The 21,821-nt window shown below is 61.1% G+C and overlaps 1 protein-coding gene across 7 annotated transcripts in view; it reads right to left on the reverse strand.

Moving 5' to 3' along the window:
* EVL (Enah/Vasp-like) overlaps positions 1 to 21,821 on the reverse strand; it is a 145,834-nt gene that overhangs the window by 5,643 nt on the left and 118,370 nt on the right. For 3 of the 7 annotated variants that reach the window (XM_081549734.1, XM_081549731.1, XM_081549732.1), the window contains exons 4-11: positions 11,973 to 12,036; positions 9,252 to 9,319; positions 7,971 to 8,200; positions 7,234 to 7,355; positions 4,851 to 4,911; positions 2,067 to 2,133; positions 448 to 514; positions 290 to 352 (exon numbers count right to left, since the gene is read on the reverse strand). In XM_081549734.1, the coding sequence (XP_081405860.1) occupies positions 290 to 352; positions 448 to 514; positions 2,067 to 2,133; positions 4,851 to 4,911; positions 7,234 to 7,355; positions 7,971 to 8,200; positions 9,252 to 9,319; positions 11,973 to 12,036 (742 nt within the window). Of the gene's footprint in view, positions 1 to 259; positions 353 to 447; positions 515 to 2,066; positions 2,134 to 4,850; positions 4,912 to 7,233; positions 7,356 to 7,970; positions 8,201 to 9,251; positions 9,320 to 11,972; positions 12,037 to 21,821 lie in introns of all 7 variants that reach the window. The other 4 variants (XM_081549737.1, XM_081549735.1, XM_081549736.1 and 1 more) reach the window with 2 other exon arrangements.

Below are 21,821 nucleotides of genomic sequence, written 5' to 3' on the forward strand. Positions count from 1 at the left end.
ACCTCCGCGCAGGGTGGAGGGAGCAGTGGAGGCTGCAGAGGCCCCCGGGCTAGCCTGGTTCATGGCTGGCGAGCCCAGAGCTGGGACTGTACCTCCATGGCCCCCCACAGCCTCTCTCGACAGTCACTCCCCCCGTCGACGGGGGGCAGGCGGAGCTGGCCTGCCCCGTCCCTCACGACACACAGCCCACCCTTTCACAGAGACAGCTGTTAGACGACAACGCGGCAGGGGCCAGAGTGTTAGTCACAGGAGGGGACACGGGAGGCCCCAGAGACGGGCGGTTCGGTACCTAGAGTGAGGCTGCGACTGCAGAGGGCTCTTAGCTTCGGGGCTCTTGGCCACGGATGGGGTTCTATGCGGCAGGTGGAATGGAGCAGAGGTGAGCTGGCGCCGTGGCCCGCTTGGGCCCCCGACCCGGGTGCAGCACGGGCTTCTGGGGCGGCTCACCTGGACAGCAAGGAGGACACGGGCTTCTCCGCTGAGCCGCTCCGCTCCCAGGGCTTCCGGCTGGCCTCTGTCGGTTCACGGCATGGACGAAGCGCCTCAGGGCTGGGAGCTTGCCCGTGGCCCCTCTCCCTGCAGCATCCCAGGCAGAAGGCCCCGCCCCGGCTCCCTTGGCCTAGGCGGCCCTCACAGGCCTGGCACCTGCGTCTCCCCAACTCAAGAGGGGAGCCCCCACTCCCGTGACTTGGTTGACCTGGTTTCAAGTCCTCTCCCCATGGCTAGGGCTCTCCTTGGAATGTGCGCCAGCTGGGCAGGAAAGCTCTGAACCAGGACCTCCAGAAGCAACCTGTGCCTCCAGTGGCAGGCCAGAGAGGCACAGGAAGCCCCTCCCATGCACACTCAGCGCAGCCCACGCCTGCCTTTGGGAGTCAGTGTCCCCGCTATCCCCTGGCTCCGTGGCTCTCCCCACACTCTGCTGCTGACTCTTTCCCAACCTGGCCTTGGAAGTTGGTTTGTCTTTCCTTTTTCAAATGCTCTTTAATTGCATTTCACTTTACTACAAGAGGTCCACTGAACTGAATGAGTTCTCTGACTTGGCAGGATAAGCAGAGAGGCAGAAGGGAAAGGTCCCTGGGGCAGCAGGGGGCAGCCACTCTGAGCTGAGCCTGGAGGCCGCGGGCTGACCCTCACTGGGCCTGCAGGGCGGACCCGGGAGTGGGACCACACCCAAGCTCTGGCACGTGGCCTAGGGCACACCACTTACATGCACTGAGCTTCCAAATGGGGACTCGCAGCCCCTCCACTGGGACATGAGGCATTCACTCACCAAGAATCGTGGCACTGCCCGAGGAGAGGCCACGGACCACAGCCTCACAGGGAGGCCGACGAGCCAGCAGAGGGACAGGACGGGAGGCCCAGGTGGCTGCAGAGCCATGCCCCAGCGAGCTGCCAACGGCTGCCATGAGCCTTCCACCACTGGCTGGGGTGGGGCGGCCTATTTTCTCTCTGTCCCCCCCACCCCCACCACATGCTCGGGAGCACAGGCCTGGCTCAGAGCAGACCCTGAAACGTTTGTTGAATGACTGAGGGACCAACCGCAGTGGCTTCTTCCCATCACAGAGCCTGCAGGCGCTCTTCTGACCACACACCTGTGTCCCAGAGCTCAGACCAGGGTAAGTTCAGGGCTGTCTGCTTTGCAGGCCTCGTCTGGCTGACTGCTCAGTGAGCAAGGCTCCCTGGTGGTGACCGTAACATCCTGGCGTTTTGCAAGGAGCAGGACTGTGGCATTTACATGCTCCTCTTCAGAGGAGGGCCCAAGGCCAGGAATCTGAGCCTCCAGGCGCATATCCCCCACCCCTCCTAGGTGCTGGCAGGCCCGCTGGGGAAACAGCTGGACAGGGTCCTCTCCCCACCAGGGTGCCCTGCTCCTGCTCAGGCTCAGACTGCAGGCGGCCGCTGACGGGGGCTGGGGGGGCTTCCGTGCAAGACGGCAGGGCGCCCCGCCAGCGCAGCGTCTCTGCTCATCCGCCAAAGTGAGGCCATGGGGGTCAGATCACCTTTCTGTGAGAGCCCCTCCCACTCTAAGACCCCACGCCTGGTGCAGGCAGGGTGGGGCTCCTTACCTGACGAGTTTGGGGGCTGCTGGCTGGCTGCTCGGGTCCCCGGAGATGGAGAGGTGCTGGGCTCTTCCTGAAATGGAAGAGAAAGGCTCTGGTGTCGAGCTGGTTAGGAAAGCCGGCTGGGTGGGGACCTTTGGGCCAGGTCATCTAGGAGACCTCAATTTTCCAAATTATCCAGTGAACGAGTGTTACTTTTACAGTGAGACAACCAGCGTGCTTCGCTAATGAAAAGCCCAGGTGGTGCAGGGAGGTGGCCCACCCCATGGCAGTCGGGGAAGGAGAAGGCTGTAGGGAGACACAGCGGGCGAGAGCCAGGACGACTGCTCACCCCTGGTCCCCACACCGAGCACTGACCCGGCAGCCAGCAGGAACCCTCCACCCCGTATTTATGGGGTGCATGAAGAGAATTCTTGGAGTCGCTGATTCAGGGGCAAAAGAACGTGCTAGGCTGTGGGTCTCAGGAAGATCTCCCGAGGCCTCTCGTCGTGAGAGTGGAGTTACTGAAATTATGGAAATCAACACATGTGCCTGGGGACCAGGACCCAAAGGAACCAGGCAAGAGTGGGAGACATTATGGGTGAAATTAGAGCAGTTGGAAAAGAAATCAGAAAAAATTTTTAACATCATCCTATTATTAATTCAAAAGTAACTAATAAGACTGCTCCCTATATAAAGGGAAGTTCGGCCTCAGTTGTGAGCCGGGAAGAGGCCCCCTAGGCCCTGCAGGCACCTCTGCTGGCCCGTCTCACAGCCCGTGAGATTAATATTGTAAGTTGTAAGCCGGGAAGAGGCCCCCTAGGCCCTGCAGGCACCTCTGCTGGCCCGTCTCACAGCCCGTGAGACCGCCGGCCTGGCGCCCGGGGGCTGTGCTTTTCATGCCTGGGACACATCCTTAGAGCCCCGTGGCCACAAGGGGCAGTAGCCCTGTCCGAGCCACCTGACTCCACACGCGGGGTGCCTTCTTTCTTTAAACCTTGTACATGTTCGGTGAAGATCTGGGAAACACTGGCAAGTACAGAAATGAAGAGCCAGGGACTCCCCTAGAGGCCCAGTGGTTAGGACTGAGTGCTTTCACTGCTGAGCGCCCAGGTTCGACCCCTGGTTGGGGGAACTAAGATCCCCAAGCCGCACAGTACGGCCAAAAAAAAGAAAAGCCAGCCTCCGGTGTCTCTGGCCACACGGCCACTCGCTCTGCTGTGTGGGACTGACCGGGCCCTGGAAGAGGCTGCTCCCGCGTGGGCGGGGTCTCCCGACTGCAAGCTACCAAGGCGTGGGACCAAGGCAAATGGAACTCGCAGCGGCCTAGAGGCCTAAAGAGAAAGGGGAGTCAGAGGAGGAAAACTCTACCCTTGGGGTCAAAGATGTCTCCTGGGTCCCTGGGATTTGAAACCCACTCTTTCCTGGTGGCTCAGATGGTAAAGAATCTGCCTACAATACCAGAGACCTAGGATCGGTTCCTGGCTTGGGAAGATCCCCTGGAGAAGGGAATGGCAACCCACTCCAGTATTCTCGCCTGGAGAATCCCATGGACAGAGGAGCCTGGCGGGCTACAGTCCACAGGGTTGCAAAGAGTCAGATATGACTGAGCACTTCCACTCCTTTTCTTTCTAGAGCCCAGGGAGCTGGGGCTCGTTGTGCTGGCTGGAACTGGCCACAGTTTTTGGAGGCCTGTGGCTAACCCCAGGCTCCTAGCCACACAGGCTTCTGCACTTGGAGACATTCAAGCAGAGTCAGCTGGACGGACTCCATACTTGGTGCAAGGCATGTGGACAGTGGAATATGCATGCCTGGTCCTTGCAGGGCTGACAATCTGGCAGCAAAGAGCAAATAAACAAGATAAATGTGTGTGCTGAGAGCCAAGCAGAAGCACGGTGGGGAGAGGTGCCTGGGACCAAGCTGCAGGGAACCTTACCTAGTCTGGGGTCTGGGAGCCCATTTCTCAGGAAGTAATGTTTATGCAGAGACGTGCAGACTGGGGAGGAGTCAGCTGTGGGGGCTGAGGGAGCTGCGCGTGCTCAGGTTGGGAGTCAGGGGGCAGGAGGGCCGCTGGCAGGGCAGAAGCCCTGGGCTACGGCCAGCGAGCCTCGCCTGGCGGCATGGCAGTGCGCGTGCCCTGGTGCTGGGTGGCTGTATTTCTTCTGTCCCCTTCAGCCACTGAGATACAACCTGTATGCTGTCTGCAGTTAAGGTCTAAACTAAGCGGTTGTCTGCTTTTACAGGGACAACTTAACACAGAGGACAAAAGCATTAGCCGCGCTAAGTGGAGGCAGGCACATGGAGTTCTGGGTGGACAGACGGGACTCCAGGATCCCGCTCCAGACAAGCGCCTGAGGCTCGGGTTCCTCTGAGCAGCTCATCCGAGGCTCTGCTGCAATCGATGGACTTGAGTGATGTCTTTTAGAAGTAGAAATAAATAGTACCAGCCCTGGTCTTGGAGCAGACACCCCCTACCATGACCGTACCAGAGTCTGTTGAGGAGGAGACTTGTCCGTGTGTCTGAGCTCCCCAGGCTCCAGGCCTTCCCCTTGAGACACTCCCTTCTCCTCGAGATACTCCCGGCCGGATCCTGCTTCTCTGCCTCCCACCTGCCTCCCCTATGCGGCTGCCAGACGCTCAGTGAGTGCAGAACTGCCCCGTGGTGCAGGGGGATGGACAGGAGTCCCCCTGCCCTCCTACAATCACCCAGTGAAGGATCTATCATGTGACTGTCCAACCCCGGGCACCGCGGGGCCTGGTGTGTCCACACGGCACAGGAAGCCGGGGCAGGCTGGCGGTGGGTGCACTTACTGTTTGGCTTTCGTCTTCCTTCTTGTCAGCTGGCTTGTCTGTCTGGGAGGCTGCTTTTCTCCTAACACAGGAGGGAGAAGATACACCATCAGCCCCGGAGGTTTCCACACTGAGCAGACGCCTCTTCTGTGTGGACCTGGCTTGGTCCTCAGAGGCCCCTTGCTGGGGTCTAACCCATTTTGTGTGAACAAGGCAACTTGTCCAGGCACCTAATGGCCTGGGGTGATGCCTGAGCAAGTGTCCAGGCCTTCTGTGCTGGTCCCAGGACCCTGGACGCCAAACTGAGTCTGGCAGGGGGCGTGGCGACACTTGCATCTCTGTCTACAGCACGCGAAGGGCAGGGGTTGGTTCATACCCTGTCCAGGTCAGAAGAGCTGGGTGACAGCTATGGCCCCAGAACACCCACGCCTGGCCATGAGGGGCCCACAGGTCCCCACCCCACAGGTCACTCTGCGGACAGCCTGCCTGCGGGCAGCCTGCGGGAGGAGGAAGCCTGCCTGTCACCCTGAAGTCCTCCTGCCTTGGAGCTCAGCAGCCACACCCTCCCAACCCGGACGCTGCAAAGAGCTGCTCAGGAAGGAAAGGCTCTGACAGACGCTTCTGGTCACGACAGCAGCCCGCCTAGGATGAGTCCCTGTTCAAACACCCTGAAAACTCACTGCTCTCTGCTGGCTGCACTGGGCACCGACATCTGGCTAATTCTCAAATCCACACACAGCAGCCTCTGAAGCTGCCAAAACACATACTGCTCAAGAGCTGACAAGTGAGCTCCCTATCACAGGGGAAGCTGGCCTGACGGGGGTGACAGCCACCAGCGGGCTGTCCCCGTCGAGGGACCAGCCCATGCTGGAGCCTCCTCAGTCTCACACGGGGGCCCCTTCTTCATCTTCTCATCCAGGGAAGGACAGGTCCTCCCAGAAACCCGGGAATTGTCCCTGACATCTTCTTCCTGACAGCGTGCCCGCTCAGTCCTGTCTCTGCATTTGTTTCTGGGCTGGCTGTCCTGTCTTTATTTCCAACGCTGGGTGCAAGCACTCCGGCTCCTCCCTGGCCTGCCACTGTGCCTGTGACACTGAGTTTGGCTGGAGCCAGCGTTTAGTCTTCTAAGAAAACACAGCAGACCAGGCCCCTCCAGTCCTGTGGAGATTTCCTGCACCAAGCACCTGTGGACATGATGCCCCCAGCTGGGAAAGGGTGTGGGGCGGCCCTTGGAGGGAGGAGGCAGCAACTCCGCCAGGACCTTCGTTCAAAGAACAGCCCGTGAGGGCATCTCCTCGTCGGCTCCACTCGGCCTCCAGTGCCGAGCTGGGCTTCATGGGGCAGCATGAGGGCTCCTTGCCAGTCGTGTGGGGTGTGTGTTCACTGCAGGCCCGGCTCTGCCACCAACATCTGGCGTCTCCCTGGCTCCTGGCACACTGGCCTTTTCCTGTTCTCAGAAACTTCCTCTCTGTTTGGGCTAAACCATCAAGGCCAAGTTGTTACTGTGAATGCACTGGTGTTGGACTTAGGGAGAGTGTGCATATTTTGTTTTTAAAGAAAATCTTCTATTTTTAACGTGAGACCCCCCTGGAATGGAATCCAACCTGCCTGCCCGACGAGGCTGCTTTTCTTGGACAACAAGGAGCGTGCTGGCAGGGGAGGCCCGCTCCCCAGTCCTCCGGTGCCCGGGTGAGCCAGGGCACGGGACCCCGTCAGCATACCCCTGCTGCCACCCCACGTCCACAAGTATAGCCCGAGCTCTGTGACCTCTCCCAGAGGGAGCTGACTGATGGCTCTGCCTGCTTGGGATTCAGCTGGGGACCAACCAAGCCCCGTGGCAACAGGCTGATCACCCTGGGTGAACCGGAGCCGCAGGCGCTGGTGCGGATGGGAGTGGAGGCCCAGGCCCCGGGCCCCGGAGCTGACCAGGATGTGGGGGAACTGCTGCTCCGTCCCTGAGGGGGAACGTCCTCGGGGCTCCAGGCACCTGGTCACTCCTCCCGGGGCTTCTGTAACCTCCCCCACAGGATGGGTCCCACCCATCATCACCCATTCCCCAGGGGCAACAGCCCTCTTTTTCCCTGAGAATTTATCTCTGAAATTATCTCCAAATTTCTTTCTGTTCAGGACAAGGCTGGGACATGGCAGATGCTTTGAGATGAACACTTGTTAGACTGAAATGAGGCAGGCTTTAGACTTGAGAGGAGTTCTTTTGGCTCAATGTCTCAGACTGACCCCCGGAGAAGGGAAAACCTGACTGACAGTCCCCTGCTCGGCTGAAGCCAGGGGACAGTGGCTGCTGGTTGGGGAGGGTGGTGCTGTCCACCCCCCGTCCCCCTGGGCCGGGCACTGGGAGCAGGAGCTCCTGACAAGCGGCTGAGCTGGGGTCAGTCGACACACCCACCTCTTGGCCAGCAGCTTGTTCATTTCTTCCATGAGGCCTCCTCCGCCACCCCCACTGCTGGCCCGGTTGGCGTCAGACTTCGAGGGCCCGCTGGGACTGGAGCCTCCGGATGCATCTTCTGGCTAAGGGGAGAGGGTGCCTCAGGCTGGTGACTTGAGGGAAAAGGGGCTGGGTGTGACAGCAAAGCTGGAAGAGGCCAGGCCAGGCCCTCTGGTCCCATCTCCCCAACCCCACCCGCTAGCAACAAAGTCAAGAGTCCGGAGGGTGCCATCGACTGGAGGTCACTGTTCACAGACACGCCCCAGGTCCACTGGCTCATGGTCAGCAGCCTTGACAAGGCTGGTGTGACCTGAGGGGCGAGGGGGCACAACTCTGTATCAGAGGTGCTCTTTAGCCCACAAACACACACTCGGCCTTCTTCCAGAAGCTCCACCTGCCAGGACACTGGGGAAGGCTGGGGACGAGCATCTGAGCCTGAGGAAGCTGACGGACTTAAACTCTGGAGACCCAGGGACTGAGTCCAAGCTGCAGCTGGTGACCTGCGTGCTCCGGACAAGCTGTTTCCACACCCGGCCCTTGGTTTCCTCATCTAGCAGGGCGGCAGCTCCTGCCTCACGGCTCACGCAGCGCCGCGAGGCGCCGTCTGGGTGGGGAGGGCGGTGCTGCTCCCCCCTGGCAGGGAAGGGTCCCCCAGCCTCGTCCTCCCCTGCCCGCCCCCTGGGGCCCACAACGCTCACCCGCTGGACTCGTCTCAGCTTGGCCCCAGCCAGGGCGGCGGCCAGGCCGGACACGGAGCTCTCGTCGTGGCCCGTGCCCTGGGCTCCTCCGGCCGGCAGTGGGGGTGGGGGCGGGGGGGTGGCCCCTGTGGGTGGCGGTGGGACAGGGGGTGGGGGTGGGGGTGGAGGGCCGCTACACGAGAGGGGGGCGCTGGCTGCAGAGGAGGGGTGCCCCGGCGGGAGGCTGGGTCCTGAAACACAGCGGTGGGCTCGGTCAGTGCCCAGGCCCAGCTGGAGCCTCCCGGGGAGCTCCTTTGTGGACGAGGAACGGGTCGGGGTCACCTCTCCAAGAAGCCCCTCAGGAGGCGCCTGCTACTGTCCCAGTCCCTCCCCACACCTGGGGCCTGGCTGGACCCAGTGTCACATACTGGCTTTGCACCCCCAAGCTCCACTGACTTCCTGCTGCTCAGCGGTGGTCTCCCAGGGGAGAGGAAGCCCTTTTGTACACAAATGGTATCTCTTTTTCCTTCTCTGCTCCTCCTCAGCACTGAGCACCCTCTTAGACACTGGCAGTTGTTAGCCCCCGAGATGCAATGGGAACCGGCCCCCTAGGCCTTGGGGGACGGTGGCAGGGCCGATGGGGGCGCGTGTCCAAGAGCGGGGGCGCGTGTCCAAGAGCAGCGCCGCATGCTGGGCAGTCCCGTCCCTGCCCCCCGTCCACCACCTGAGTCTCCGCTGCCTGCCTGGCCCTGTGCAGGGTGCTGGGGACCAGTGGCCCCGGGCTCCGTGCTCTTGGAGCTCATGGCCTGGTGGGGGGCAGTGAGCCAATCACACGGACGACTGCACATCTGTCACTGCGGAGCACGACAAGTGCCACCAAGAGCAGGAGCACAGTGCCACCCTGGCCTGTGACGAGGGGCTCCGGCCGGAAGCCCACGGAAGTCTTCCTTAGGGAAGGAACAGCCATGCCGGGACAGGAGTGAAGTCTGGTGAAGGGGGCATGGGTGCGAGGGAGGCGGCGGCCCTGGAGGAAGTGAAGGAGCTGCCAGGAGGGGCGCTCGTGGGGCGGCAGGCCTGCAGGGACCGGGCCTGCGCACCTGGAGGCCGGGTGGGCAGCCCAGGACGCTCGGGGTGAAGGGAACGAGCTGCCACGGCGACAGGATCAGACCCGAGTTAGAAATGTGGGGTGTGGCTGGCACCCTCCGAGGCCCGTGCTCCCAGCAGCGGGCCGCCGAGTGCCCAGTGTGTCCCAGGCACCATCCAGGGAAGGGACGGCCCCTGTAGGGGGCGGGACACTCTCACCTGTGGCCGAGGTTCTTCTCTCAAGAGACTCTTGGCGCTGTTGGTGCTGCTGCTGCTCCATCACTTGTCTGAGAAGCAACCGCAGCGGAGCGAGAACAAGTCTGTCAGAGCCCGGGCTGCAGACTCAGGCTTCCTCAGTGCCCCCTGGGCTCAGCAGCGAGCCCACCTCGTCCCTCCCTGGGCTCTGGCTGCCAGGCCGCTGTCCCCGCTTACACAGGCTGCGCTGTGACCAGTCCAGGTCCCCACCCAGGGCAGCGCCGGCAGCCCACTGACACCGACACCTGGGCAGGGAGCCCCTCCCGAGGGCTCAAGTAACCACTGGCCGAGTGACCAAGCTTCCCCCAGGCTGGACGAGCTTGCCTGGTGTTAGGGGGCTGACGGCCTCAGCAGACACGACCTCAGGGCCACCCACGCCCACTGCATCTGGCTTAGTTCCCTAAGCCAATGGGAGGCTGTGTGGCCATGCCAGGGCACGTGACCTCGGCAGGGACAACCTCCTGGCTCCTCGCAGGAGGGGCCCTGGGTTGCTCCTCAAGGCCGGCTGAGTGAAGATACCAGCCCACGCGCACGTGCACAGAACCTGGGGCTGCGACGCTGGTGCGGGAGGGGCTCAGGAGGCACGTGGACTGTGGGTGGCAGCGTGGCTTCAACTGCCGACGCTGAAGGTCCGTCTCGGGGCACGGGGTCCGGGGCTGCTCTGAGGGCTACTTTGCTCCTGGGCGGGAGGGCGCCCGCAGAGTGAGAGGCCGTGGCCGTGCGTCCGCACCGCCAGTTCCCAGCGCACCGCCGTCTGCAGCTGGCTGCTCCGGGTGCGCTTGCTGGGGCGTGAGCACGCGGGGCCGCCAGCGCTCTCCCCGGGGGAGGCCAGGGACACGCGGGGCTTACTGCGAGGCCACTGAGGAACAGAGCGCTTTCTGGCCCCCACTCTGGGGTCACGGGTTTGTGACCACGGGTGAGCTTTTCCCCTTTCCTGGGCCTAGATGCCTCTCCATAAATAAGAACATGTGTCATGGGCTCTTGGAAGGATTGTGCCCGATATCTAAAAAATACCGAAAAAGGCCCTTCTGACACTAAAGATGCTTGAAAAGCTCCCAGCAGCATCTGCATTAAGCTTCTCCATCCAAACTGCCGAAACATCACCCCAACTCCAGCCTCTCTAGCAGGATCCATGTACCCAGAAACCCTCCACGAGAGGAATCAGACTTCTGTGGACGCAGGATGCTGGTGGTGAGGAGACAGGACGGCTCCGTGCTTGGGCTCACTGCATCCCTCATGGGCACCACGCAACCCTTCTCCTGGCCTCCCTCCGTCCTGACCAGCAGGTCCCTGCTCTGGAGTCTGATGCCTGTGGTTCACAGACTGACCTCCAGGGGTCACTCGGCCTGGGGACGCCGACTGCAGACAAAAGTGAACCGCCCTCTACGGCCAACGGCCCTGGACACTGGAATTGGTGGTGGTGTTTCTCCAGCTCTGAGAGCCTGACTGCAGGGTCTGTGTGGGACCCCCGTCCCTCTCAAGGAGGAGGCCCTGGGAGCTGGCAGAGGGCTGGGCTGGGGCCAGTCCTGGTTCTGCTCCTAAATTCTGCTTCCTTTCTATTCTTCCACCTTCAGTGGCTCATGTGAGAAACAGTATGGGTAACGATAACCCCTGACGACTAACGTGAGCATCAAAATGAGACAAAGTGTGTAAAAGCCCTAGTAAGCTACACGGTATTCTTCTGAGAGGCTAGGAGTGAATAAACAGGAGCCTCTCTGACCTGCGTCCAGGAAGCAAACACCCATCTTTCCCTTGTTAACACTGTTACCTGCAGACAGGAGACTGAGGCTCAGCGTCACAAAGTCCACCGTGGGGGCCAGAAGGCGCTCAGTGAAGGGGGCAGGCTCGAGGAGAGGACCCTGAGACCCTCAACCAGGGGAGGGCCTCCCAGCCCAGACCTCGGGCTCTGCCTGAGTCTGGCCACAGGCCCGGGAGTCAGGTCCTCTTCTGGTCCCCTGGAGAGGATATGGCCCAAGCCTGCCTCCCAGCACGGCTCCACGGAGCCGGGGTGCCAGGCCCTCAGAGACGCAGAGCCCCTGCCCTGCTCTCCTGGCACAGGGACTGGAGAGGCGGCTCTTCCCCAGCCACTGTGACCTCTCCTGTAACTTCAGGACAACAGCGCTGACCCAGATACTCAAGACGCGCCCTGGAGGGAGCGGGGGGACGGGTCACCCTACCCCACAGGAGCAGCCTCCTCCGCGGGCTGGCCCCACAAAGATGAGGACGCGGCCCCAGCCTGGCCACCCAAGGGTGGCTGCAGCCCAGAGCACCGTTGCAGCCTCTGTCTGCCTTAACCCCCGCTGGGGCGGCTGTGCGGGGCACCTGCCCAGGCATCCAACGAGACCAGGGCTCACCAGGCCTCCAGGCAGACACGAGACGGGGGCCTAGGACGGGCTCAGTCAGACTGGCCCGGCGGGTCGCGTGCGGCCCTGGCCACATCCCTGGGTCCCCAGACGATGACCTCCTAATACATCTGGGAGGGTGTTCGGTAAGTGAATGGGCCGGGACTCTGCCAGGCTGACGGTGAGGTTACAGAGTCAGCGGTGCCTCCACTCTGTGAAACCACACGCTCGTCACTGCCGGCAAAGTGGCAACAAACTGCCTCCCCTTCCTCTCTGGTCAGGCCTGTTCTCCCGCCTCCCCCGTCTGGGTATGCCCTGCTGGCCCTGCTGGGGGGAGAGTTACCTTCTCTGGATGTCCATCTCGTCGGGAGAGGGGCCATTCTGCACCTGACGCTGGCTGGAGGGGCCTGTGGGGAAGAGAAGCACAAAGGCGCGGGGGTTAAGGTGGGGAGAGGACCCCGGGGCTTGCCCCGCCTCCGCCCCCTGGTCCCAGAGGAGATGGTTTCACCGCTGGCTCTCAGCCCTCGCAACGCCCCGGCCCACCCCATCCTCATCAGCTCTCTGTCCCTTTCTGTGGTTCTCCCTGTGGAGCCATTTCACAGAGTCCAAGGTCATCCCTTCTCGCGTTGACCCCTCTCTCCTTCCCCTCAAACAGCACCTGCGGCTGCCACTTCCTCAGCTGCTGCCACTCTGCCCTCAATCCCCTAACCTCGAACTCCAGTCTCTCCACTTCCCACAAAGCTGTTCTAACTTGGAATTGCCAACCTAGTGGGTCCATTTTATTACGCCTTGTGAGCAGGGGAGTGACCTTCGAGCAGGAAGAGTCGGGGTGGGGATTTCAGCCCGTGCCCCTCACCACAGTGTGACGCCCTTCTGCCTGCACCCAGCAGCCTGGAGGTGTGGTGAGGGCAGGTGACGGGGTGGCAGAGGATGACTGAGCAGCCGTGGAGCCTTCCGGGCCACACTCTTGCCCTCGACCCTGAAGGCAGGGGCCCGGAGCAGGCAAGGGCTGTGGAGCATACCTCGTGTCCAAACAGGGGCTGGTGCTGTATTACATTTACAAGAAAATCAGGCTTTGGCTTCAATCTGAGAAAGAGCCGATTGTTCCTTCTCTTGGCCGGCTCAGGTGTCACCGGGGAACTGCAGATAGTCACGGTGACGGGGGAGGGACCGGGGAAGCTGGCCTCACGCCTCGCAGCCAAGATGGGGAAGGGGCGTCATCTCCACCCCAGGATGAGCGGCCAGCAAAGCTCAAGAGCAAGACAAAATCCACAATGGGCAGAAGGCCTGTCCCACAAGATGTTTCAAGCAGCTGGGAGGTTAGCAGCGTGTCCCCTGGATCGGGGCACGGCAGGACACAGAGTAACAGAATCTCCAAGCTGAAACAGGTCACCTGATGTGGGTCACCTGCTGCCCTGCACTGGAGCCCTTGGTGCCTCCAGGCCGCTCTCCCAGCGATGGAGGCGTGACCTCCCAAGGGAGCAGGTTCCTTCCGACACGGAGGTCCCAGCCTACCCACACCCACGGAGGCCTGATTTCCACCCCTAGGGGTGATGACATGGGTGGAATCTTGTTATGTTTTTCTATACTTGACAGCCCGTTCTGTGCTGGAAGCTTGCTTCCATACTTGGCAATGCCCAGCCCTAGGCCCTGCTATGGGCTTCAGTCAAATCTTCTGCAAGACTTGTCTACCGCTTCCTGGCCCCTGTGTGGATGCTTCGGCTGTGAAAGACGAGGGTCCAGGTGGAGGGCAGCGGGCCAGCTGCCTGATGGCAGGAGGCCTGCCCAGCACTGGAGGAACATTCCTCCCTGGGAGACCCTCCCTTGCTGGGCACCCACTGCTGCACCCGGTCGGGCAGGAGAGAAGACGCTCGCAGGCTTGACAGAGGTGGCTATATACACGTATGCATCTGGTGGCACACAGGAAGCGTGAAATAAACACTAGTTTTCTTTCCCTGTCTTTAAACACCCTTTTCCTGCTCTATTTATTCAACATACAATAATTTTGCTCTTTTTAAAAACTGGTTTGTCAGTCAATATGTTCAATATAGGTGTTGGAAAAATTTTTAAAGATTAATAAAGAAAAAAAATTCCCAATTAAAAAAAAAAAAATACAGTGGAGGGGAGGTCTTTTTTTCTCCTATTCCGTGAGGCCCAGGCCCGAGGGCTCCTCCCCTCCTTGTTCTCAGGAAACCAGAGCCAGAATATGAGAACAGTGCTTTACCGTGGTGTCAAGGCACTTTTCTTAATTTAATTTACATTTACTTTAATTCTCACAATCCCACCAGACAGTTCCCAGGAAGACTTGTAACAGGTGCAGGAACGGCCTAGAAAAGGTTAAGTGATACACTGGTCAGCAGCAGAACCTGGCTCAGGCTACCTTGGAAACGCCACTTCCTTTCTTAAATTCAACTGCACCATGTGTCTACTGAGACTGGCCTCAAGGGTGAGGCGTGCAGGTGGTAGCCTGGCCGGAGGGGCCCTGGGTGAGGGGCTGCAGCCCTCGGACGGCGCCCGGGCTCTGCCTGGTGTCCACGTGGCGGGCAGTGCTGCCCACTCAGCCCGGCATTTGGGGATCAGGCCTGACACCCGGACTCCTGCCGAGTCCCAGCCTCAGCTGCCGGGCCTGCACCCGTGTCTGGATCTTCCCTCTCCTGGGGCTGAGCCCATGCTCTGGAGCCCCTGCCTGGCACCTGGTCTGAGAACCAGAGCCCACCTCTGTCAGGCCGGGCCCCGCCACGTCAGGACCCCAGCTGGCAGCGAGCTGCCGTGGAGGTTCTGTGCGTGCACTCCTTGCTCTGCCCACTGGCCTCACCTGCCTCCCGACACCCTCAGCTGGCCGGCCCGGTCCTCCTCAGGTAGGGCGGGCTGAGCGGAGACCCCGCTGCTCCCGGGGGCCTCTGGCACCTCACGGCGCCATGGCTGGGCCTTGAGACACTACGGAGCAGGGAGAGGTGACTGGTTGCGTAAAGCCTTTGTTTCTGTTAACCACAGAAAACGTAGGTTGGTTTTGAGCTGTGAGGGTCCTTCATATTAGGAAGCAGAGGCCCTCTGTCTCAGGGAAAGGGGTCTGTCCAGGGTCAGACGGGGCGTGTCTCCGTCCTGCAGGTCCATTCCACTCGCTGGCCATGTGCCCCACGGCAGAGGCGTGAGGATGGGGAGGAGGCGCTGCCCTCCGGAAGGTCTAGGGCCCTTGGGACACTCGGGCGGAGCCTGTCCATGGTGCTCCGTGTTTTGAAATCTCACAGTGGGAGTGCTGGGTGGCTGTCACCATTCCCATCTGTCGAGTGTCCCGTGTCATTTCCTTGTGGTGCAATTAGAAGCTCAGGTGGAGGCCCAGGTGTGTCTCCCCTGCCCCAGAGCTGTTTCAGGCCAGCCATACCCCTGCCTCTAGGATCCAGGTGGGGACACTCCCCCCGTCACCCCGTCTCCCCAGATCCCAACAGGGTCCACCCGCCTCTCCCTCCGCGCGTGGCTGCCTCGGCATCTCTCCCGGACCCTTGCCTCAGCCTCCACCCTCTTCCCTTTCTGCACATTCGTCTTGCACACCGACACTGCAGATGGTGCGATCTCTGGAGAACAGAAGCCTGACCCTTATGGGGTCCAGTTCAAGCTCATCCCCACGGCCACTTCTGCTGGACAGAACACCGCCGCCCCCCAGTAGGCCTTTGGTACCTGCTCACTAAGCCCGGACCACCTGTTGTGATCCCCCCTCCCCGACTCTGTGGGCCCCTCAGTCTCCCCCGGACACCTTCTTCATTGCCAAGTCTTCAAGGCCCAGCTCCACAGCTGTCTCCTCCAGGAAGCCTGCCGACATCCACCTGCCCCCCACCGCTTGATACCAAGGGCCCGTCTTATAACACAGCTTTCCAACTGATACCACCCTGACCTGACGGCGGGTCTTCTCCCCTTACGAGACCCTGAGCTCCTTGAGGACAGAGTCTGCACCCCTCACTCGGCGCTCAAGGCCAGCTCACGTCAGGTGCTTGGCGTGCTTTACTGAACTGAGTTGGGAAGGTCCCAGGGAACGTGTGCTCGCCAAGCCCAGAGGAGAAAAGCACAGGTGAGGGAACAGGGCTGAGCTTCTCGGATGAAAGTAAGACCGACCAAGAGGTGAGCCACAGAGACACAGGCCTCCCCACAGCCGTGCCCGCTCAGAGACAGGGCCACCCGAGGCGCGTGGCCAGGCTCCCCACTCCCCGCCGAGAGTGGGTGCTGCTGGCTCAGACGGTGGGGGGACCTGCCCGACGCCACGCAGCTCAGTGAGCTGGCCGAGTCTGGGAGCTCCGGACGGCCCTCGCCCGTCTCTCACTTCAAACAAGTTTTGCAACGTTACAATCAAGAGCCTGACTCGCACTACAGACATGTGACAAGGAGGAAACTGTGATGTGGGACAGGGACCCAACGTCAGGAGAAGCAGGGGCCTGTTTCTGGTGTCCTGTGGGTCCAAGGCACTGGCGGCTGCAGCTGAGGGAGCCCGTCTGCACACAGAGAGGGGCCAGGGGTGGGGCAGGCAGACAGAGGGAAGGGGGGACTTCCGGTCCCCTGAGGCCCACATTCCAGCTTCAGGGGGAAGGAACAAAGGGGCTGATCCCCCGGCTCGCCCCGCCCCAGCCTTGCCGAGAGGGGGGCAGGGGACAGGCAGGGCAGAGGTCACGCTCTGCTGTGCAGGGGGTACAGTCTGGGCCCCTTGTCCCCGAGGACACGGAAACATGACATGCGCCCATATGTGCAGTACCTGGGCACACAGCCATCCGACTTTACTTCCAGGAACGTAACTGTGCGGTTCTCCTCCTTGTTCTCAGCACTTACTATAGTTCTGGCACCTGGTCGACACTCGACAAATATTTATTGAAAATGAAAGACTGAGCCCCAGGCAAACTGTCTCACAATCAATGACTACCGAGACTGAGGGGGTGGCCCCTTCTAGAGCCCTCCCTCTGGCTAGAAAATGGTCCTCGGCCAAGCTGGGGACGTGCCTCACACGAGGCAAACACACGACCAAGGGGCCTGCGGTCACCAGCGGCGGAGGCACTGGGCGCGCACGAGGTGGGGGACACGGGAAGAGAGAACTCAGGTTCACGCAGCCGCCACCAGGCTGTGTGCCAGGTGCTGAGCCAGACACTCAGATGCCACTCAGGTCACCCTCAGCTCATCCCTGGAGCCGGGCACGGTTCCACATCCTACCCTAAGCACGCTGAAAGGAGAGGAGGCCAGGGACTGCCCTCCGTCCACGGGGACTTCAGCTCCCGCACACATTCTCCACCCCCCGGGGAAGGAAGGGTGGGGTGACCAGAGGGGAGGAGGGGGCAGGGGGTCCTAAAGAGGGTAGGAGGCGCTGAGCAGAGAAACAGCCTGGGCGGGAGCGTGAGGGAGTCGAGAGGCAGGGTGGTGGTCGGGCGGGGGCAGAGGGGCCTGCCCTGGCCTGGTGCCCTGGCCACCCTTCTCAGCAAGCGCCCACCCTGCGCAGCCTCTCAGCACCAGTGTCCTCGGGGAGGAAGACGGCGGGTCGGCCTGCCTGCTGCCATCCTCCTGACCACACGCAGGTGCCCTGCACACGCAGTACTTGGGCGAGGTGTGTGCAAACCAACCCTCCTGACCCAGGAGGCAGATCTGGATCCCAGGCTCTCAGGTGTGCAGACCCTGAAGGCACCGAGTGAGGAGAAGCCCCAGAGGCGGCACTGCTCCCAGTGGTCCTGGTTGGGACTAGACAGTGGTCTGGAGGCTCTGCTCCCCCTCCAGCCCCCCTGGGCCGTCACTCCCGTTTTCCAGCCCCTCCCCATTCCCGGCTGGCCTCTCCGGACCGGACCGTTTCAGACTATACAATCCTCTCTGGAGCAAGCTTGGAGCTGGGAGACCCAGCTTCCTGCCAGAGTGTGGTGCTGACTAGTTAGGCCTCTCCCCTTCCAGGATTCTACAGGCGAGAAGGATGGAATCAAAGATCACCCTACTCTCGGTCGCTACAATTTCAAAGGACAGGATGTTCACAGAGGCCATCCCGGGGCTGTGGGATCATCTCCCTCCTTTTGAACTTCTAATCTGTGTACAAGCAGGCCACCCCACCTTATAATAAAGAGTCCCCACAGAGGGGACAAGCGCTCGGCTGTGACTCCGTTCTGAGTCTGGCCGTGCAGGGCAGGGCAGGCCTCACGGCTCCTGCCCCAGGTACTGCACTTCCGGTTGCCCAGCCAAGCTGGGCGGACGAGCCGAGGCAGCGTTGATGCCTCCTCCCGAGAAGGGTCGTCCTCCTGTGACCTGTTAACATGCATGAGGCCCCAGGACACCCGCCCAGCTGCTGGGGACACAGGGACAGGCTAGGTTTCCAGGTGGCCTCTCCAGGCAATCCCTGGGGCCTCCGGAGAGGATGGAACCCGAGATCCCAGCAGTGCCAGGAACCACAGACCCAGCACCTGCTCAGTGGTGCTGATGGATTTCCTGGCCAGCGAGCGACAGCCACCTGGCCCGCGCTGGGCAGAGACCCAATTCCCCCCCGCCCCCGGACTCCCTGCCTCTGCCAGCTCGTTCTGTCTCCTGAGGCGCCTCTATACTGCACGGGCCCAGAGCCACTGAGCGCTGAGATGGGGTGCTGCCTTCCCCACTGGTGTCGAGGCTCCTGCTGCCAAGCAAGCAGGCGTCCTCGTGGGATTGGGGCCTGTGATCTGGGCTGGCCATGGTCTTCAGAGCCACCCTGCCAAGGCTCCACAGGACCCGGTGGCAGAGCTGGGACCAGCGCCCAGGACAGTGTCTCCGGCCCAGGGCTCTGCCCACACCAGCACACTGATGCCCGGTCCTGCTTCGACGGACGGCTGCCTTGTCCCCTCTGTGTGCAGGAAGCCTGGGGGCTGGGAGGCTTGCCCCGCTTCCCGAGCTTGGCTCAACAGCGGACAAATCCTGACTGCCGCTGCCCTGCCAGACTGCTTCTTGCTTAAAGTCACTCTGTGTACTTTTCCTAGAGCCTTTTCGGCCGAGTCCTTACCAGTGAAATTAGGCTCAGGGCAGCAGCTGATACATGAGGCAGCTTGCTTTTGTTTTCCTCAGGTCACAGGGCCAGACGATTTATCACTGCACTGATAAATTGATGGTTTATCATAGACGATAATGACCTCTCCTCTGGGTCATTTTCCACTGCAAGCCTCTAGCATGCCCTCATCTCTGGGCCTGCTGGTTACAGCTCGACCCCAGGGTGACCAGCGGTTAAAGCCATGTCTAAGCGGCCAGCATCGAAACGACCTGTAGACCCAGGTCAGCATGGGCAGATGTCCAGGCTGCAGTTCAGAGAGGCTGCCCAGGACCACACAGTGAGAAGCAACCCCCAGCCTCGCAACTAAGCACCAGCAAGTACCCCCCCACCGTGGGGACAGGCCCCTTCACTCTGACGGTAACAGCAGGAGGCCCGTGTGCCTCCCGGGGTCCCAGTGAGGAGTGTCCCCTCTTCTGGCCTAGAAGTGTCCTGAGGTGGGGGAAAGGGAGAGACCTGCTTGAGAACACATCTGAACTGGAAGAAATGGGGCTGGAACCCAGGCCTCCCAGCTTCCAGGCCAGGATGCCACCAACCGGCCTGCTTGGTCCCCCTCAGCGCGGTGCTCGGGCCAATTACTGCCCGAGTAAGACATTTTTTCTCCCTTTCTTAGTAAGTTCCATTTGGGACATAAAACAAAGCTAGAAAAGAACCTCAACCAGGATAAAGTGCAATAAAATTGGTCAGGTTTATCATGCAAAGGACCTTTGTGCCATTTCCGTGATTAAGCTGCTCAACCGTCCAGGGCAGAGCCTGCCGGACCTTTGTCACAGACGGGGGGAAACTGAGGCTTGGAAAGAGTAAGCGACTTCCCAAGGCCACAGGCGCCCCAGGTGGACAGGGCTGCTGGGATGGGAGCCCACACTGACCACCACCAAGTCCGCCCCTCCTGCGAGGCCTTAGCTAGAACAGCATCTCAACCCTCCAACCATCGGTGACAGGGACTTGGTCCCAGGACCCAAGGCTCTGCTCCTGCCCACCTCCCCCAGCACCTGGGAGTGAAGGGGGAGGGTCAGGGAGGGGCTCCCGTCACCTACAGTTCACTCTGCAAAGCACGGTGCAGTGGCAGTGGCAGAAGCAGAAGCAGTGGAAGGTCCACTCCCTGCTGACCATTGCGGGGCCCCGGGGCGCCGTCCGGGAGGCACGCCGCTCGCCTCCTTCCCACTTACCTCTCCTTCCTCCGCCACTGGCCTGGGCTCTGGGAAACCGATATGTCGGCAGCCGTCTAATGGGCTTCACCGCGTCAATCTTTAATGAGGCTTCCCAGCCAACCTATCAGAACCCTCCTGTCCACCCGATTCCAGAAAGCTCGGGGGCCCAGAGGGAGGGGACCAACCCCGGGTGGGGCCAGCCCGCGGCCCCGCTGACGCCATGTGTCTTCCAGAAGCCTCTCCTGTCTTCTGGGGGCTGTGGGAAGGGGCCGGGTGACCGACTGAAGGACAAGCCCTGGGCACCGCTCAGCGTGGCCGCCCCCTCCTCCCGGACGCCCCTCGCTGTTGCTCCCCTTGGGTCCCAGCCTGCCTGCCTGTCCCGTCTTCTGTTCCGGCCCAACCAGTTGCAAGGCCTCAGGAAGTCAACCTGCCAGCAGCCTGGCCTCTTCCACTGCCCGGACCCCTTTCTGGTCACACCTATGGCACAGGGGCTCTTCCTTCTGCTGTGAAGGCTCCTCTGCCCTCCCCAGCTGGCAGAGGTCCGGGGCCCTCCAAACCCCAGCTAAGAGGTCTCTGTCCCCACACTGCCTCCCCTGGCTCCTTGGCTGGCAGGAGAGCCGTCTCCTCCCTTCTCTTGGTCTCAGACTCTTTCCTTGAGTTTCCACACAAAACATCAGAAAGCAGAGCCCTTCTCTGCTGGTCCCTGCACAGGAAGCGCTGTTTCTGCAGGTCCTGTGGGAAATGCTTCCTTTGGGACATGAGCGAGGCCTCCTACAGGCTAGACCTGCCTCCCCAGCCTCCTCTCTCCCCACCAGTGACCTTGCAGCTCAGGCACCACCTCCCTTACCAGCTTCCCTCGTGGATAAAACGCAGATATGTACGAATCTGTGAGGTACCACGCTAGACTTCGAAGGAATCTCGGATCCCCCAGGCTTATTGCCTAGGAGGGGCTTCTCAAGGTTGGCACCTCCCCAGCCCCACCTGTTTCTTCCCTGACCCTGGGCTCACACAGGCTTGCCTTTCAAATCTTTCCCTGGATGATGAACACACGGATTCTACTGGGCTTGGGGCCTTGGGTGGCCAGTCATCTTCCCTCTTTGGGACTTAATTTTCCCATCTGAAGGGCTGAGCCAGAGGAGGTGTCAAGGGGCTGGCAGCAGTACCCCACTTTACAAAGCGTGTACCACATGCCTGGCACTGTTGAGAGCACGGGCCTGAAGCTACCTGGAGCTAAATTTGAGTCCTGGCTCTGTCAATCTGACCCTGGGCATGCTGCTGAAGGGCTCGCCAGGTGGCGCGGTGGTAAGAATCTGTCTGCCGATGCAGGAGTCACGGGTTCAATCCCTGGGTGGGGAAGATCCTCTGGAGGGGGAAATGGCAACCCACTCCAGTATTCTTCCCTGGAGAACCCCATGGACAGAGGAGTCTGGCGGGATACAGTTCATGGGGCTGCAGAGTCGGACACAACTGAGCAACTAAGTACACCTCACGGTGCTGAAGCTCTTTGACTCTGGTTTCTGGTCTGAAACACCCAAGAGCATCCCTCCTCTTGGGCTGTGGGTCTTCAACAGAGCCCAGAGTCTGACACAGCGCGACTCAGCCCTGCCAGCACCCCCTCCTCTTAGGTAATCCTGAGTGACCATCATTTCACATCTGTATTAAATTCTCGTAACACATCCCAGGAGTGGAATCGCCATTATCCCATTAGGCCAGGGACGCCCAGAGAGATTAGAAGCTTGCCTGCGGCAAGTGAGTGACACAGTCAGAACCAGAACCAAAACCACCAGCAACCGAAACCACTCGCCCCAGCGGCCTTCGAGCCCGTGCTGTGCCCATCCGCACCCTGGCTCTTCCTTCTTCAACAAGGATTTGTTCTAAGTTTTCTGCTCCCATGGAGGGAAGATATTTCTAGATGAGATCAGGTGAGGATATCCTGCCAGTTATCCGTGGTCTGGCTAACCTTCAGCCGTGCCTGAGTCCCTGAGGTCACAAGGCGGGGCCGCTCCTGCACTCTGCTGCGGAG

This window comes from Giraffa tippelskirchi, chromosome 12, assembly GCF_054371585.1.
Source record: "Giraffa tippelskirchi isolate mGirTip1 chromosome 12, T2T-mGirTip1v1.2.pri, whole genome shotgun sequence".
Classification (NCBI taxonomy): domain Eukaryota; kingdom Metazoa; phylum Chordata; class Mammalia; order Artiodactyla; family Giraffidae; genus Giraffa; species Giraffa tippelskirchi.